Below are 18,718 nucleotides of genomic sequence, written 5' to 3'. Positions count from 1 at the left end.
ACCCCGCGCCTGGGAAAATGTGTTAATAGTAGATGGTGGACCACAACAACCTGGGGCAGAGTCCGTGTTTCCCCGTTTGTGGTTCATCAGGATATGTTGTATCGGGTAAACCAACTACGGGGTGAGCCTATTGAACAGTTGGTGGTCCCCAAGGCTTATCGCAAGCTTGTGTTAGATCTAGCCCACCAACACGTTCTCGGGGGTCACCTGGGGCTGCAGAAAACTCAGGATAGTATTCTACTGCGGTTTTACTGGCCCAGCATATTCAAAGAAGTGGAAGAGTTTTGTAAGTCTTGTCCGACCTGCCAGATAACTTGCCCCCAGCCACATTTCCGCAGTCCCCTAGTACCTCTACCGATTATCGAAGTACCGTTTGACCGAAATAGCTATGGACCTCATAGGCCCAGTACCGAAGTCCGCCAGAGGGACTTAGTCATTCTAGACTACGCCACTCGGTAGCCGGAGTGGGTGCCACTGCGACATACCTCGGCCATACTCCTAGCTAAGGAGTTAATGGAGATGTTTTCCCGAGTAGGACTACCTAAAGAGGTTCTGACCGACCAAGGGACCCCTTTTATGTCCAAGGTGATGAGGGAACTCTGTAAGTTGCTGCACATAAAACAACTACGGACGTCCGTTTGCCATCTACAAATAGACGGTCTGGTAGAACGGTTTAACCAAACATTAAATTATATGTTGAAAAAGGTAGTGTCTAAAGATGGGAAGGTCTGGGACCTCCTTCTGCCCTATCTCATATTCGCAGTGTGCGAGAGGTACCCCAGGCCTCTACAGGGTTCGAACTGCTATATGGCAGACACCCTCGCAGTCTCTTGGACGTGGCCAAAGAGGCGTGGGAACAACAACCCACTCCACATAAGTGTCATTGAGTACGTTACCCAGATGCAAGATCGGATAGAGACCGTGTTGCCTCTTGTTAGGGAGCATCTGGAGGCAGCATAAGCGAGCCTAGAGGGAGCATATGGAGGCAGCATAAGCGAGCCTAGAGTTGGGTCTATAATCGGCAGGCTCGGGTCCGGATCTTTAACCCGGGTGCTTGGGTTTTGGTTCTGGTGCCGACCAGGGACAGTAAGTTCCTAGATAGGTGGCAGGAGCCGTACGAGGTACTCGAGAAAATTGGAGATGTAAACTACAAGGTACACCAGCCAGAGCAGCGAAAGCCGGTGCAGGTTTACCATGTGAATTTACTCAAACCGTGGAAAGATAGGGAAACCTGTATATAAGACAGCCCGCGGCGAGGTTTTCTAGGAGAAGAGGTACATGCCCCTCTGTCTGATGCAAGAGAGGCGGCTGCCACAGTGAAAATTGCTGACAGCCTCTCCTCTAAACAGACTCAGGAGGCCAGGGAGTTCGTTAGTCGGAACACGGATGTGTTCTCGGACCTCCATGGACGCACTTCCATAATCCAGCATGACTTTGTCACTGTGCCTCAGGCAAAAGTCCAATTAAAACCATACCGGGTACCCGAGGCTCGGCGACAAGCCATATCGGAGGAGGTGCAGCTAATGTTGCAGCTAGACGTCATTGAGGAGTCAAAAAGTGAGTGGGCCAGTCCTATAGTACTGTTACCCAAGCCGGACGGGACGTTCCGGTTTTGTAACGACTTTCGAAAACTTAACGAGGTTTCCAAATTTGATGTGTATCTCATGCCCCTAATGGATGAGCTCATTGAGAGGTTAGGACAAGCCCGGTAGTTTTCTGTTTTGGACCTCACGAAAGGGTACTGACAGGTGCCCTTAACGGAAGCTGACAAAGAGAAAACTTCCTTCATCACGCCTGAGGGGCTGTATCAATATAAGGTCTTACCCTTTGGTCTGCATGGCGCCCTCGCCACTTTTCAGCGACTAATGGACATTGTGCTTTGTCCACATCGTCGGTACGCTTACTTGGGCGATATTGTCATCCACAGTACCGACTGGGAAAGTCACCTACCCAAAGTGTGGGCTGTAGTGGACTCCCTTCGGAAGGCTGGACTAACCGCTAACCCCAAAAAATGTGCGATAGGGTTAGAAGAGACTAAGTACCTGGGGTATGTCATTGGGCACGGAGTCATCAAACCCCAAGTGAACAAAATGGAGGCAATACGGAATTGGCCCCGACCTGTCGCCACTAGGCAAATAAAGTCATTCCTAGGGATGGTGGGTTATTACATGAGGTTTGTTCCCCACTTTGCTAATCTAGCTGCGCCCTTGACAGGACTCTTGAAGGGACACAAGTCAATGATGGTTCACTGGGATGATCGGGCGGAAGAGGCTTTCTCCGCTTTGAAGTCGGCCCTGTGCGGGTCCCCGGTTTTGGTGATGCCTGACTTCAAAAGGGAGTTTATAGTACAGACCGATGCCTCTGAAGTAGGCCTCGGTGCTGTACTGTCTCAGGAAGTCAACGGGGAGGAGCATCCCGTTGTCTTCCCCAGCCGTAAGCTCACCCCAGCCGAGACCCGGTATAGTATAGAGGAGAGAGAGTGCCTGGCTATCAAGTGGGCACTCGAGTCTCTCCGCTATTATTTATTGGGGAGAAAATTCCGCCTGGTGACCGACCACTCCCCTCCCAACTGGATGAGCCAGGCCAAGGACAGAAATGCCCAGGTCACCCGATTGTTTCTCTCCCTACAAAACTTTAAGTTTTCGGTGGAACACAGTGTTGAACGAAGAAGGGGGGGTATGTGACATGGTGAGAGGTTTGGTCTGGGAAAACAGGTATTTTCCTTCCCATGTGCTGCTGGGCTGATTTACAGCCAGGTGAGGTTAAATGCTGGTCCAGGTTTTGGCAGCACCTGGCTGTCCTTAAAGAGGCAGCTGGGCTCAGAAGCCATGTCTTTGTGGTGGGATCTGGGAGCCTTGTGTCTGGATGAAGGCTTGCTACCTGTTTGGCGTGAAAACAGGTTGGTGCTGCTATCAGCAAGGACTCTTTGAGGCAGAATTGCCGAATGGTGTGAATTACCACCAACACTGCAAGGTGACTTTTTGTTTGTTTATGACCGCTTGTTTTGTCACTTGCCTAAAGTGTGAATAAAACACTTAACTGTTTGATCCAAAGAACTTGTTGTTGCCTCTATACTGCGTCCGCTAATCCTGTCTACCAGAGCGAGTCCCCACAATGGCGACTTGCGTTTTCTGTTGTGCCTGAGCTGAAAGCCTTTAGCAGCTGCACAGTAGAGACACAACCACCATCTTGGTAACACTATTTTCACCTCAGCTTGTTTACCTCAGTACCCTTGGGCTCCCGGGGTTCATTATGTCTTTCCGTTTTGCTCTCTCCACTGGCATTTATGGGAGCTATGGTAGAGACACGCGCTTCCTTGTGAGTGGAGAAGGTAACCACTGGTGGATGCAGCAAGCAAGCAGGCCAGGGACCCTCATACTTCCCATAGGTGGTAATCTCAGTCTTAAAGGGAGTCTGTCACCACTTTACCCATTATGAACCGCACATGGTGCCCTGAGATCACATTTACTGCATCCCAGACATACCTTTTTGTTGATATATCGTTCTTTGTTTCCCCGAAAAAGATCTTTTTATTCCGATATGCAAATTAGATGAAAAGAGTCCAAGGGGCAGCACCCTTGGGCATCGGAGCCCAGCCACATCCATTACAACCCAGGCCTGATCCTCCCATCTTTATCTTCTCTCCATCTCCCTCTCCCTCGGTTCCTGACATCAGAAAGCTCACGCAGGCACATATCATCCATCTATTTGCGCCTGTGACGTCTGCTCCCATCTATGGGCACTGGCATCATCAACCACGGTGCACGTTCGTCAGAACGGTTAATGACACCAATGCCACAGAAGGGAACAGACAGCGCAGGCGCAAATTGATGAAATGCTCCTGCATGAGATTTCCGCTCTGGGTTTCTGACGTCAGGAGCAGAGGGGTGTGTAGTGAAGATGGGAATATCAGGCCTGGGTTGTAATGGAAATGGCTGGGCTCCGATGCTCAAAGGTGCTGCCCCTTGGGCTCTTTTCATCTAATTTGCATATCGGAATAAAGATCTTTTCTGGGGGAAAAAGAGATCGATTTATTAAGAAAAAGGTATGTCTGGCATAAGAAAATGTCATCTACAGAGCACCAGGAGCGGTTTATAATGGGAAAGGGTGGCGACAGACTCCCTTTAAGGCTTGGGGTGTATGGAGAAGTGTCTTGCTAACCTTATACTAGCTGCAGACGGACATCCTGCATAGTCTCCAGACATTGTCGGGTTCCCTTTGCGAATTTACACCGTCCTATCGTTGAGCTGCAACATGTCGGCATGTACTGTGAAGTCTGTATGAACAGATTGACTGATAACAGGGAGCAATACCTTACCCCCATGTTACGTGCCTGCTGCTTAAACATCTTCATTATTTTTTTTCCTACAGCAAAAAGATGGCACCTTCACTGCCGGCGGATACATGCCACCCCTACGCTTCAAAGCCTTGACGTTAGTGGTCGTGTTTGGCACCATGTTGGGGGGAATTCTGATACCAAATGGTAATTTAACGGACTTGATTATAGAACCGGTGTGGCAATAGGACGGCCATATATATTTTGCCTTCTGTACAAGGGCTCACCTGGTGCAGTCTGTCTTGTATTGATTAGGAATTACATGAGTTCTTCTCCATTCACATCCAAAGCTAAAGTCAGATTTCCGCTTATTTACTGTTACTAGGGGGCAGGATCAAATGACAGGAGCCGTTATAGCCCAGGGTTATACAGGACTGTAAAGAGAGCGCCACCCCTCCCTCTTCTTGTGTTGTATCTGGTTTTACAGCTCAAATCCATTGCAGTGAATAGAGGTGAACTGCAGTACCACTCCCAACCTGTAGGTCGGTTTTCCTGGAAGAGGGCAGCCATTTACCCGTTTTCCTGACCGGGCCCATTTACCCGTTTTCCTGACCGGGCCCATTTACCCGTTTTCCTGACCGGGCCCATTTACCCGTTTTCCTGACCGGGCCCATTTACCCGTTTTCCTGACCGGGCCCATTTACCCGTTTTCCTGACCGGGCCCATTTACCCGTTTTCCTGACCGGGCCCATTTACCCGTTTTCCTGACCGGGCCCATTTACCCGTTTTCCTGACCGGGCCCATTTACCCGTTTTCCTGACCGGGCCCATTTACCCGTTTTCCTGACCGGGCCCATTTACCCGTTTTCCTGACCGGGCCCATTTACCCGTTTTCCTGACCGGGCCCATTTACCCGTTTTCCTGACCGGGCCCATTTACCCGTTTTCCTGACCGGGCCCATTTACCCGTTTTCCTGACCGGGCCCATTTACCCGTTTTCCTGACCGGGCCCATTTACCCGTTTTCCTGACCGGGCCCATTTACCCGTTTTCCTGACCGGGCCCATTTACCCGTTTTCCTGACCGGGCCCATTTACCCGTTTTCCTGACCGGGCCCATTTACCCGTTTTCCTGACCGGGCCCATTTACCCGTTTTCCTGACCGGGCCCATTTACCCGTTTTCCTGACCGGGCCCATTTACCCGTTTTCCTGACCGGGCCCATTTACCCGTTTTCCTGACCGGGCCCATTTACCCGTTTTCCTGACCGGGCCCATTTACCCGTTTTTTTTTTCTGTACATGCGCCTTTGAAAGCCATAACTTTTGTTTCAGTTTGGTTATGTAAATAATTTTTTGGGTCATACGTGAGGCTTTATTTTTGTCTTTTTTTTTTATCTCCATAATGGCCGTTTTGATATATGGGATGTATGGGCTATGTTTGTGTGTTGTTGTTTTTTTTTTTTTTTTTTTTCCCCCATTTAATTTTTACTCTATGTTCCCCTTTTTTGGGGCACATTTAACTTTACATTTATTTATTTATTGCTGATTTCTCCTGTATTTTGGACTGACATAGTAACCCCAGTTAGACCCAGCAGCTTGTGGAGGTTCCCAGCCGCTGGTGATCACATTATCACTGGGACCGGAGCAGGAAGCCACACTTCACTATGCACCGTGCCGTCCATGCCTTCTCTGAGGCTCCCTGCTCTCGCAGCTGCATGGACGTTTCAAAATGTCCGTGCAGAGGTATATGCCGACCGCCTGGACGTCGTCAACGGGCGGTCGACAAGTGGTTAAAGAGCACCTGTCCACAGGATCAACCCTATTAAAGCAGGCATATTGCCTGGTAGGGTTCATTCTATTCATTAAAATGATAGCTGTTTTGTGAAAATGAGTTGCAGCGTTCCAGAGCAAAAAGTATTTTATTATTTATGCAAATGAGGACTTCATTGCACTGAGGGGCGGGACTAGCCTCTCAGTGCACCTCAGCTTTCCAGTGCACTGAGGGGCGGGACTAGCCTCTCAGTGCACCTCAGCTTTCCAGTGCACTGAGGGGCGGGACTAGCCTCTCAGTGCACCTCAGCTTTCCAGTGCACTAAGGGGCGGGACTAGCCTCTCAGTGCACCTCAGCTTTCCAGTGCACTGAGGGGCGGGACTAGCCTCTCAGTGCACCTCAGCTTTCCAGTGCACTGAGGGGCGGGACTAGCCTCTCAGTGCACCTCAGCTTTCCAGTGCACTGAGGGGCGGGACTAGCCTCTCAGTGCACCTCAGCTTTCCAGTGCACTGAGGGGCGGGACTAGCCTCTCAGTGCACCTCAGCTTTCCAGTGCACTGAGGGGCGGGACTAGCCTCTCAGTGCACCTCAGCTTTCCAGTGCACTGAGGGGCGGGACTAGCCTCTCAGTGCACCTCAGCTTTCCAGTGCACTGAGGGGCGGGACTAGCCTCTCAGTGCACCTCAGCTTTCCAGTGCACTGAGGGGCGGGACTAGCCTCTCAGTGCACCTCAGCTTTCCAGTGCACTGAGGGGCGGGACTAGCCTCTCAGTGCACCTCAGCTTTCCAGTGCACTGAAGCCCTCATCTGCATAAGGAAAAATTCTCTTGGGAATGCCACAACTGATTTTCACAAGGCAGGTATTATCTTAATCAGCTGGATCGACCGTCCCAGGCAATGTGCCTGGTATAATAGAGGTGATCCTGCTGACATGCTCTTTAAGTGACAACTGGTAGTAGGGTTGAACTGAGCTGTTGTCTGTTTCCAAGGGCAACCAAATGGGTTTAAAATTAGTCAAAAATGTCACACAAAATGGTAAAACAAAGTTGTTGTTGTGTTTTTTTTTTTTTTTTTTTTTGTGTTTTTTTTTATTATTTATGTACATTTAAAAAAATGTGTAACTGGGTTTTAATGGTTACATAGAGCATCGTCAAAATTTTCCAGCAACTTACGCAACTGATAATTACTAATGGTTTAGTCCAGGGATGCTCAACCTGCGGCCCTCCAGCTGTTTCAAAACTACAACTCCCAGCATGCCTTAATAGCTGTAGGCTCGGGATGCTCAACCTGCGGCCCTCCAGCTGTTGTAAAACTACAACTCCCACCATGCCCTGCTGTAGGACGATAGCTGTAGGCTGTACGAGCATGCAACTGGAGGGCCGCAGGTTGAGCATCTCTGCTGTAGGCTGTCCAGGCATGCTGGGAGTTGTAGTTTACAACAGCTGGAGGGCCGAAGGTTGGGCATAACTACTTCAGTCTGTTTCATGGCCAACATACAATTGTTCCAGCCTCTTCTTATGAGCAGCGCCTCCTAGGTGATTCCTCCAGGTACTGCAGTAGGTTTCTAGGGTGCCCTTATCTCCTTCTGCACTATGCACAAGGGTGAGAACAGACCGTCCTCCTGCCTGCGCCAGCACTTCTGGGACTTGGCTCTGAGAGTCTGTTTCATGCTGTGAGGTTACAACACGCGCCTGGCAAAGGCGTGAAATAAAATCTCTGGATTTTACAAGACCCTGCAATACATTGGCAGCACTGGGGTGACTCAGTGCGGATTTGGATTTTCAGGGCATGTCAACATTTACCCAACTTCTGCATAAGCCGCTTTTCAGAAATAACAGATGTCATTTGGTATCGGCAGTGGTGGGTGGAGCAGGTCTGAAGCCTATGAGAAGTCAGTAAACAGCACCGACTACCAGACGGGCGATGATCCAATCTGATCCAATGGTCGATCCGTTTCGCAACTTGATATAGCATTTGATAAACTATTTAAAGACCTTTTCCTTATATTCCATCAGGACATCCCTTTACTCTATGCCTTGTTAAGATAGAGGGAGTCTCAAAACGGGTCAGAGTGGAAATCGACCAAGCCCTACCATCTTGGGGTGAAACTGAAGCAAGATCGGGTTGTAATAGTTTAATCGTCTCCTTTAAAGGGCATCTGTCAGCAGTTTTGTACCTATGACACTGGCAGACCTGTTGAATGTGCGTTTGGCAGCTGAAGGCATCTGTGTTGTTCCCATGTTCCTATGTGCCCGCATTGCTGAGAAAAATTATGTTTTAATATATGCAAATGAGCCTCCAGGAGCAACGGGGGCGTTACCATTACACCTAGAGGCTCTGCCCTCTCTGCAACTGCTGTGTCCTCTGCACTTTCATAGGGCCAGGTATGATGACTTTTTCACTGCTTGGTGCGGAGGGTGCAGCAGTTGCAGAGAGAGCAGAGCCTCTAGGTGTAATGGTAACGCCCCCTTTGCTCCTAGAGGCTCATTTACATATATTAAAACATCATATTTCTCAGTAATGCGGGCACATATGTACATGGGACCAACACAGATGTCTTCAGCTGCCAAGTGCACATGTAACAGGTCAGCCAGTGTCATAGGTACAAAACTGCTGACAGATGCCCCTTTAAAGGAGACGATTAAACTATTACAACCCGATCTTGCTTCAGTTTCACCCCAAGATGGTAGGGACCGATTGAACAGGTGATTATAGGGTATTTCATTGTTTTGTACCATTGCCTACTTTTAGCCTGAGTCCCAAACAACCCCTTCAAAGCACTGTATTCATTGGGGACACTTCTGCGTGTTGTTCTGGACCATCAGACGTCCTGTTTCTGGATGTCCAATAATCCGGCATCATAAACTTCTATATTGACATGTGCACTGGTCATGCTCCTTTCATTTCACTTTCAGTGGAGACCATCCTTGGAATGACTGGCGCCACTATGGGGAGCCTGATCTGCTTCATCTGCCCTGCCATCATCTATAAGAAGATCCACAAGAAGGGCCTTGCATCTCAGGTCTGTGCTCCACCTTCCTATAGGGTGATGTCTACATACAACCAGTCTTAAAGGGGTTATTGCAAGGACATGCCATTAGTGTAAGTAAGGTGTGGGTCTCACCTCTGGGACCCACTCCGATCTAGAGAATGGGACCCCTGAAGTGAAGGAGAGTACACTGCGCAAGCGCTACCATCATTCACCACTATGGGACTGCCTGAGTTAGACTAGTCGGCTCTCTGCTGTTTCCGGAACTCCCATAACGATGAGCGGAGGGCAGCTGTTAATGAGTGGCTGCTCTTTCTTCACTTCAGGGATAGGAGCAGGTCCCATTGATGGCATATGCTAGCGATGTGCCATCAATGTCCCATATAGGAATACCCCTTTAAGACTCAAAGTGACTGCGCAGTATTGTGTCATGTGAGGCATCTGAACACCCCAGTCCCTGCTTAGTACAGATGTTACAGCCAGGCACTCCAGCGTCTTATAATTCTGCCAACGAGTAGTTAATTACGGCAGTTCAGGAAGCCCTGGGCCTTGACTGCCTTAGTTAAGAGCCAGAGAGAAGCAGGAGTCCATACAGGCGAGCGGAAGTTGAAAAGGGCAAATTATCAGGGCTGTGAAGAGATGAGAACCTGCGATTGTCCTTTTTAATTTTTAGTGGCCCTTAATTCCAGCTGACAACATGGTTATTTGGTGACCCCTGAAGGGCAGCGACACCTGGATCCTGGTCTGAAGAATGATGAGGAGCCTTAGGGAGAGCAACACATTGAGCAGTCAGACTTTCTCAGTGTGAAATTCAATCATTAAAGGGGTTGTCTGGCTTGGAAAATTCTTAGTTAAAGGGGTTCTCCACTTTGAACAATTCATAATCATTAGAAGTGCTTAATTTCTAGTTAACTTGGACAGCCCACTTAAAGGGATCCTGACATCATGATATTACCTCCCCAACCGCCCGCAGTACCTCACAGCGATAGTCATCAATGTCTCCAACGATGTCTGCATCTGCAAATTGGCTGCTTGAAGTCAAGAGGGCAGCGGTCTTGACAGTCCAAGTCAAGCTAGCCATGCCTCCATCCTGCCTCTTTTCCCTGCCTGAGATCCCGCGCATGCGCCTTTCAGTTTCAGGGTCTGAGTGGTAAGCTGATCTTCAATGTACCTGGCTTGACAAACTCACTGCGCAGTCGCCGACTCCTGGGTACACCGAAGATGGGCTCACCGCACAGCCGCTGAAAATGAAACGGAACGACGCATGCGCAGGATCTAAAATAAATTAAAAAAAGCTGCCAATTTGCATACACTGCCCAGGATGAATAAAGTGTTTTGGTAAAGTTTTCCATTGGATGAAAAGGGCACGGACGTGGTTAGAGACTATATAGCTGTGAGGTACTGTGGGTGGTTGGGTAAGGCTAAGTGACCCTCAGCGATCACCTGGAATCTGAGTGTTCAGTTTCCCTGCAGCTCCTCCACAGGGAGAATTAGGCATTGCACACTGTCAATTCACATGAAAGGTTGTCTGTCAGAACAGCAGGGGGATCATGTAATTAAGGGACCCTTCTCACAAAAAGGAATTGTCCATAAGGGGAGGACCCTTTTAACGGCCGTTCATTGATAGTAATTCCTTCCATCATCTGTTTTTCCACGGACAATTCCACATTGGGAATAATAGATTCATCTTGGTTGAATCAGAAGTGACCCAGCTCTGATGTAAGTAATTGCTCAAATAACAATTCCCCAAATTACTTCTCCTAAACTGCGGCCACCGCCTCCTGCTCTATCATCAGACTGGAAGCGATTCCCATTAAAATGCCGCGTTGCTGTGAATGTTGTAAATCATGGAGACCTCTGCAATTATCCAGCCCCGAAACATTGAACCGTGCATAAATTCATTGCCAATTCCAAGATCTCTGCAAGCTGCCAGTGAATAGAAACAATCCATCCTGCTCGCACAGGGTCCCATGACAAACCTTGCAGCCATGTCAACAAGACATAGCCAGGATAACGCTGGATTTCATTCAGGTTTATTTCCATTCACTGACAGCAAGCACAGAATTTGGAAATGGCGAGGAAGCGGAACGCAAAGTATACAGAATTGCATTTAGTTTACATTGCAGCAGTCTCCCCCTTGCTGCGCGGCCATGACTTTTACCCTGCACCCCCTGGGTGACATTTTCCTGTGAGATGCAGGGAGCTGCACAGATAAGTTGGCATTTCAGCAGCTCTGCACCGCGGCTCCCAGCGGGCACAGGCTGAAAGTGCCTTTGTGCTCCAGTGACCTCACGTTACCGCCACATCCCATTTGCGGCCAAGCAGCAGCTATACCGGGTAAAAGGAAACCACAGTCTTAGGAAATTTAGGTCAGGGCACTAATGGCACTCGGTCGGGGGACACCATGAGACTGCGGACTTATGTTCTACACAGCAAGAATAGGCAGCGATTAACCCTTCATAGAGCTGGGGGAGGACTGCCCCAGGATGTCTGCTCCAGGATGTAGATGACACTGAGGTCAGAAGCTGCTTCCCGTGTTGTCAGATCATCCATGTGACTTCCGGTCTCAGTGGGCCCAGGGCTCGAAGCGCGTCTTGGCTTAGATTTAGAGAGTTTATGAAGTTCAGTGGCAGGGGAAGAGATCAAGGAGTTAAAGCTCTAGTTTTGGAAATGGGAGGAGCTCCAAGCTCAAAGGCGCCACCATGTGGTCATGTCTCACTTTTAGGTGTCTTTCCCCTTTAAATAAATGCCTGTGTATAGATATTTCTAGTGACCCAAATGATCCCTATGTTATGTGCAGCCTGTAAGTGGCGCTCTTGCTCATCTGGGCCTCTCTTCCCTTTATGTACAGTTTATCTTTGGCGTCGGCCTTGTCATTCTGGTGATCAGCACTTATACAACTTTGACCGTCCAGGAGGAGCCATCCGTACAGATCAAACCTGATCTCCAGGGAAGAGAAGGGTTTAAAGAGGGGGAACTGGAGGAGGACATTCCCAAAATATCAGGTAAGCTACGTTTACTTGAATATCAATCTTTGATTATGTGTCGCTTTTGCCTGCCAAACAGCGCCACTAATGTCCACAGGTTGTATGCGATATTGCAGCTCAGCTCCATTCATCTCTGTGGATCTGAGCTGCGATACCAGACTCAACCCATAGACAGGTGTGGCGCTGTTTTTGGAAGAAAGCAGCCATTTTTCTGATTTGGGTCAACCCCATAAAACATCCCTGGTGTACGTTAGCGAATGGGTTAATGTCTCTAACACTGGAGGTTTAGGGTGGAAGAGAGGGTGACTGTGTTTTCGGAGAAACTTTGACATCATAGAGACATATCAAAAGTTTTGATTGGTAAGGGTCTGAGTGCTGAAGCTCTTGCATATCACTGGAGGAGACACTCAGTAGAAGTCCATGGGCCCGTCTCTATTCCGTCCTATGCAGCGGGGAAGAGAGAGAGAGACAAATGTGCTCTATGGGTATAGAGCTGAGGACATGGGTTCCTAGATGGCCGCTAGCACATCCGCAATATCCAGTCCCCATAGCTCTGTGTGCTTTTATTGTGTAAAAAAAACGATTGGATACATATGCAAATTAACATAAAAGAGTCCTATCTTACTTGTGTGACCAGAGAAGAGTCATATTTTCAAGCTCTGACTCGTCTCAGGTTAATTTGCATATGTATCAAATCGGGTTTTTTACACAATAAAAGCACACAGAGCTATGGGGACTGGGTATTGCGGATGTGCTAGCGGCCATCTAGCAACCCATGTCCTCAGCTCTATACCCAAAATCCAGATGACAGGTTCCCTTTAATTCCCTGGTGGTCCAAAGCCGTGTTCCTCAACTCCAGTCCTCAGGGCCCACCTGCCGGTCATTCCTTTCCTTTAGTATTGAGCAGGTGATGTAATAATTGTCCATGCATCAGGACTTGTATTCATTCTGTGGGATATTCTCAAATCATGACAGTCAGGTGGGCCCTCAGGATTGGGGTAAAGGAATACTGGTCTAGGGTGTATGGTGGGGGTTTAACTCTGACACAATAGAAAACTGATCCGTCGCCCATTGACTTTCAGTGGAGTTCATGACTGATCCGTCTTGGCCATATTACAGATAATACAACCGGATCCGTTCGTAACTGATGCAGACGGTTGTATTATCAGTAATGGAAGCAATTTTGCTGAACCCTGCCGGATCCAGTAATATGCTAGTGTGACAGTAGCCTTACTCTTGGTGGTCTAGGGTATATGGTAGGAAATATTTTTTAATATTTAATACTTCAGTATGTAAAATTGGGAAAGGGAGCGATTTTAAACTTTTAGTATATATTTTTTTTAACCTTTTTTTTTTTTTTTCTTACTTTCTATTTACTATTAGCCCCCTTAGGGGCTAGAACCCTTGTCCTATTCACCCTAATAGAGATCTATTAGGGTGAATAGGACCTCGCACTGTCCCTGCTGCCCTGTGCATAGTACACACAGCAGCAGGGAGGTTACCATGGCAGCCAGGGCTTCAGTAGCGTCCTGGCTGCCATGGTAACCGATCGGAGCCCCAGGATTACACCATTTATAAAGGTCTGCACATGCGCTGACCGGAAGACCGGATCCGTCAATGCGGCAATTTTAATGCCGTATCCGGCACTGATACATTCCAATGGAAAAAAATGCTGGATCTGGCATTCCGGTAAGTGTTCCGGATTTTTGGCTGGAGAGAAAAATGCAGCAAGCTGCGTTTTTTTTTTTTTTTTTCCTCCATCCAAATACTGTAAAAGGACTGAACTGAAGACATCCTGATGCATCCTGAACGTATAGCTCTCCATTCAGAATGCATTAGGATAAAACTGATCAGTTTTTTCCCGGTATGGAGCCCCTAGGACGGAACTCTGTACCGGAAAACTGACGCAAGTGTGATAGTACCCTTAGGAGAGGCCATCAATATTTGATCCGACCTCTGGCAGACCATGTGATGTATGTTTATGTCTCGCACGCGCGGTCTGGTTGTTGGGTTGTCATCGTCAAGCAAGTGCTGTGGGAAAGAACCTTCTTTTCATTGTTTGTGTCCACATGTCTTAAGATATTCCCAGCTGATCTGTCAGGTGGTTCATGTGAGATTAGACCTGCAGACCAATTATAATGAAAGTTCACAACTCAAGGATGCGGTGCTGATGTAAGGAGCATTGGGGATTCTTCTGGTTTCAGATCAGTGTTTATGATCAGGGCTTTCCAGCTGCTTCCTGACATTGTGCAGAATACAGTGAGGAAACAGAGGTCAGAGCTGCTACCTGGATATCCTCAAATAGTCCTGCGGAGAACACCAGGGAAAATCACTTGTGTCCTGTTTACATCCCCCCCCATCCCTAGCAGATTATCTCAGACTGGTGTTAATGACTACTATGTACATGTTTACTGGTTGTACTGGTCAGTACTGGTCCCTGCTTACAACACAGGGCAAAAGTGCCATGACATGGAGGGTAAAATCCATACAGACTGAAGTGGTTTCCGAATAAGGCTTGTTTCACACTTGCGTTGTGGCATTCTGGTTTTGAGGGTCTCAAAACTGGGCCAAAGCAGTCTGTTTTGTCCCCATTACCAAAATGGGAAAAAAAAGGATCAGGATGCGTTCAGTTCTGTTTTGTGGCATTTTTTGACTGGACACAAAACCCGCTGCAAGCTGTGGTTTTATGTCCGATCTGTAAACCGAACAAACTGGATCTGGCAGCAAAATCATTTGTAAAACAGGCCTTATATTCCAGATCCAGGCTTCTTCCTCCTCGAGCTGTACCTTCCTGATGACAACACTTCTGGTCCTCAGCTTTAGACTGTCATTGTTGTCATTCAGGACCGCATGTGAACTGGGAGAAATCGGTATATCTTGGTGTTAATTCACACACAATGGAAAGTTCTTATGACACAAGTCACCTTGCTGGCAGTTCTGCCTCCAGTAGTCCACAGCAGGGTTTAGGGGGCCTGTTTCCCCAGCGTGTGTCTCTCAGCCCTCCAACACGGCACAAAGCCTCAGATCCCAAAAACAGAAACATCTCTGCTGAGCCCAGCTGCCTATTTAAGGACAGCCAGGTGCTGCCAAAACCCGGATCGGCACTTAAACTGCGGTCCGGTATTCGACCTCACCTGCTGGGAGGAAAATACCTGCCTTGCCAGACACAACCCCTCACTGTGTCACAGTAGGGAGGGTTGGAAGGGCCGCTCACACATACACCAGCTAAAAGTGGTAGACTCCTTTCAATACCTAGGCATCATTATTACTAAATCTCATACCCAGGCGCTGCAACTCAATACATCCCCCATGGTTGCCAATACCCAGGATCAGTTTTGAGCCTGGCAATCACTGCCTCTCTGATTCTGCTCGCCACTGAATCTGATAAAACTCATTATATTGCCCAGGTTCCTGTATTTATTTCAGCACGCGGAAGTCCACATACCTAAAAGGATATTGGACAAAGTTACCAGAAGGTTTATCTGGTGTCGCTCACGGGTTTAACTCTGTCTGGAGGGGCACAGATGCCCTGAGCTACAAGGTGGCATGGCTCTTCCTAATTATTATGTGTACACTTAGCAGGGCAACTACGCCTCATCACCTCCTGGTTGGTGCAGGGGACATTACCAACGGAGAAATATTTTTTAAGCCAGCACCTACACTTAACTACCCTACGGCCTGTGTTAGAGATTTCCCCGGCGTTTTCAATACCGCTCCTACCTCTCCATTGGTTAGCACAGAGGGTCTGGCAGGACAGTAAGTCTATAGGGCATTTCGCAGCAGTGGTGGCGGAGATCCCCTTATGGCACAATGTCTATGGGCCTAGCACGTAGGCGTCTTACAGAGTCACAACCCTAGGAGATGTCTATGAAAACAACGAGCTGTTGTCCTATACTGATATAGTTACTAAATATGGGGTTCCTAGGACCCCTTTCTTTTCATATCCACAGATGAGAGCGGCACTACACGTTCATTTCTCCCAGCCTTGCACCGTTAGGACGCAAGGTCCTAGAGGACTGATATCGGCATTGTATCCTCACTTATTACCATCCAGGATGTTGAAGACCTCATTGAAAGTAATAGACAAATGGAAATAACTTCCCACAGTCTCAGATCTTTTGGTAGATGATTTATTGCAGTCACACCTCCCATCTATAAGCTACATCCACAGCCTGTCCTCGATGCCAGGCACGGGCGACAGACTTTTGGCATGGGATGTGGATGTGATCCTATTCACTGACTATGGCAAGATGTAGTCCAGTTTCTATCCACTTTGCTGTCTCCTCTGATTCCATGTACTCCCGAAATCTGCCTCCTTGGGATGAAGGGGTTCATTACGTCAGAATTTTCCTTAGGGATGCTTTATTCATGGTACGGAAATGTATCGCACTGAGATGGTATAGCCCTAATATTCCCACACTGAGTATGTACAAATTACCCAGATCTACCCTTTATCTCTTTGGTATATAAGCATAGAGGGGTACCACTTAAAGGGGTCGTCCTGGAGCATTGGACCTCCGCTGAATCGACCAGGGCAAGGGCTTTTTCAGCATATCTGGTGTCGTACCAGGTCTCACTAGGGGAATGCTAGGCGGAGGCTTCGGCCTAGCAGTGAACCCAGTGATGTCACCGGCACTAAGAGGCAGGCTTTAGTGCTTCCCTAGCCTGTAAAACCTTGCTAAAGCCCGCCCGTTATTGCCGTCACTGGGAACACTGCTAGGTGGAAGCCTCCGCCTAGCATTCCCATAGTGAGACCCGATATGTCACTGGATCTGCTGAAAAAGCCCTTGCCCTGCGCAATTCAGTGAGAGCATCAGATCGTGAAATGCTCTGATGATCCTATCAGGGGGGGCGGCTGCCTTGGTGAAAACAGGGATATGTCCGGGTTCAGCTCTGAACCCAAACAACCTCCTTTAGTGGGTTTGGGGCCGGTCGTCGCAGACCCAATATTATATGTGACAGACCACGCAGAATGTTGAATGAGGTCAGCGACTGTCCTTGAAGACATAATAGATGGCTCTATACACAACAACTTGGCATTCCCAGCCAGCAACATGAATGTGCCCAAGGCAATGTCTCTATTACCCGTTGATGTTTGTCCTTATAGTTTACCTCACAAGTTTAATCTGTATAAAGGGACAGGTTGAGACCTCATGCAGATATTTGTAATATGTCTCCGTCATACAAGTGGTTTTCGATAAAATCAGTATAAAAAAAAAAATCGCAGCCTCACCAATGTTTATCTCCTTACGAATAGGACTAGTTAAGATGTGGCCATTGATGCCTGGCCGGTGCCCATTCTGGAGGTAGGTGCGGGTCCCACCTATCTCCATATCCGTATCTCACCGTATGGATCTCCTAGAGTGTTAAAACTGGGTGAAAAAGTCGTCTTATTGCCCAGAGCAGCCAATCAGAAATTCGCTATCGGTCTCTGCACCACAGTGAAACATGGACTCTGGGATCTAGGCGCACAATGGCTCTTGGTTCTCTAAAGAACGGTCAATTTTCTTGCCTGTTTTAGTAAATAATTGTCTTTCCCATAAAATAATTCTGGAGCTTCTCTTCTTATAAATCTGCATTAAGCCATTCCTCTGTTATTCCTGCTGAAAATACAGACAACAGGGTGTTACTGTTCTCCTTGTCAATGGGACGTATCCCTACACCGCCTGTCCAATCAGTGCTGATGGAATCCATGATGCAGAACTTCTCCGAAGAGAATAGTGCAGCTCGTAGGTCAGGACCTCCTCAAAACTGTAAAAACAAAAAAAAGTGGGAAACTAAAATGTCCCCTAATATGTCGACCAACAAACACCATTTTATAATTTACATGTAAAATAACTCTACGCAAAAAGTTTATATTATTTATCTTGTTTCAGCCTGTATTATACTCAGGAGCTGCATTCACAATTCTGCCTGCTTCACAGCAGAAATCTCATAACATGTTCCATTTCTCCTCCCTACAGTCCAGAAACCAGTTGTGGAAGAACCAGCAGATGACCGGGACAAACCCAAGCTGCCCCCAGAGCAGGGAGGGGTGGAGCAGCCCCAGATCAAAGGACCTATGGATGTTCCACAAAAAGAGGAGGGGAAGAAGAAACAGCAAGAAGTGCAACTTGTCCGACCCGATCAAGGTACCTTCGATTAAAGACCTCTCGGCTCTCCTAACAAGTACTTGTGTTCCCCATGACAGAACTCTGTATTGTGCTGTTCCTCTAATATTCCTCCTGAACATGTATGAATAAATTGACATCTGTGCGTCGCCATTCCCCTTGACACTGTCCAGTCTGTAGCACACGTCCTACTGATTTGGTGAGTGGTAACTCCAAGCAGGGCCGGCCTTAGGTGTCCAGGCGCCCTGTGCGAGCTAACCTTGTGGCGCCCCCCCCCCCCCCCCCAAAAACATAAAAAAACACTGCTTGTTGCTGGCATCATGGCATAGGCTGGCTGACTATCCAACCAAGTAGTTACCAGCCCACACACCCCAAAGGCCGGTGTAATGTTATACTTCCCTACTTCGTGAGATTTCCCTACCCTCGTCACTTCCAGTCGCACCGGACATGACGTGAGGAGGTGTGCAGCGCCGCGCAAGCGCACAACGTCAGGTTAGGGAAGTTTCACAGCAGAGTGCGCATGCGCCAGGAGTCTCGCCGGCGGTTAGGGTAGGGAAAAACTATGGGCCAGTGCGCAGGCGCAGTGATCGGA

At 48.2% G+C, this 18,718-nt stretch overlaps 1 protein-coding gene and 1 long non-coding RNA gene across 2 annotated transcripts in view; both read left to right on the top strand.

The window, feature by feature from the left end:
* The window catches only part of LOC121006142, a 978,004-nt gene that overhangs the window by 32,810 nt on the left and 926,476 nt on the right, over positions 1-18,718 (top strand). The gene's annotated exons all lie outside the window — the stretch shown is intronic.
* SLC38A10 (solute carrier family 38 member 10) overlaps positions 1-18,718 on the top strand; it is a 62,769-nt gene that overhangs the window by 30,550 nt on the left and 13,501 nt on the right. The window contains exons 9-12 of the mRNA XM_040439080.1: positions 4,372-4,483; positions 8,956-9,062; positions 11,881-12,034; positions 17,980-18,147. Coding sequence (XP_040295014.1) covers positions 4,372-4,483; positions 8,956-9,062; positions 11,881-12,034; positions 17,980-18,147 — 541 coding nt within the window. The remainder of the gene's footprint in view (positions 1-4,371; positions 4,484-8,955; positions 9,063-11,880; positions 12,035-17,979; positions 18,148-18,718) is intronic.

The sequence above is a fragment of the Bufo bufo genome, chromosome 6, assembly GCF_905171765.1.
Source record: "Bufo bufo chromosome 6, aBufBuf1.1, whole genome shotgun sequence".
In the NCBI taxonomy this organism is placed as follows: domain Eukaryota; kingdom Metazoa; phylum Chordata; class Amphibia; order Anura; family Bufonidae; genus Bufo; species Bufo bufo.
The sequence above is the reverse complement of the archived record's forward strand: the minus strand, read 5'-3'. Positions and strand labels throughout refer to the sequence as shown.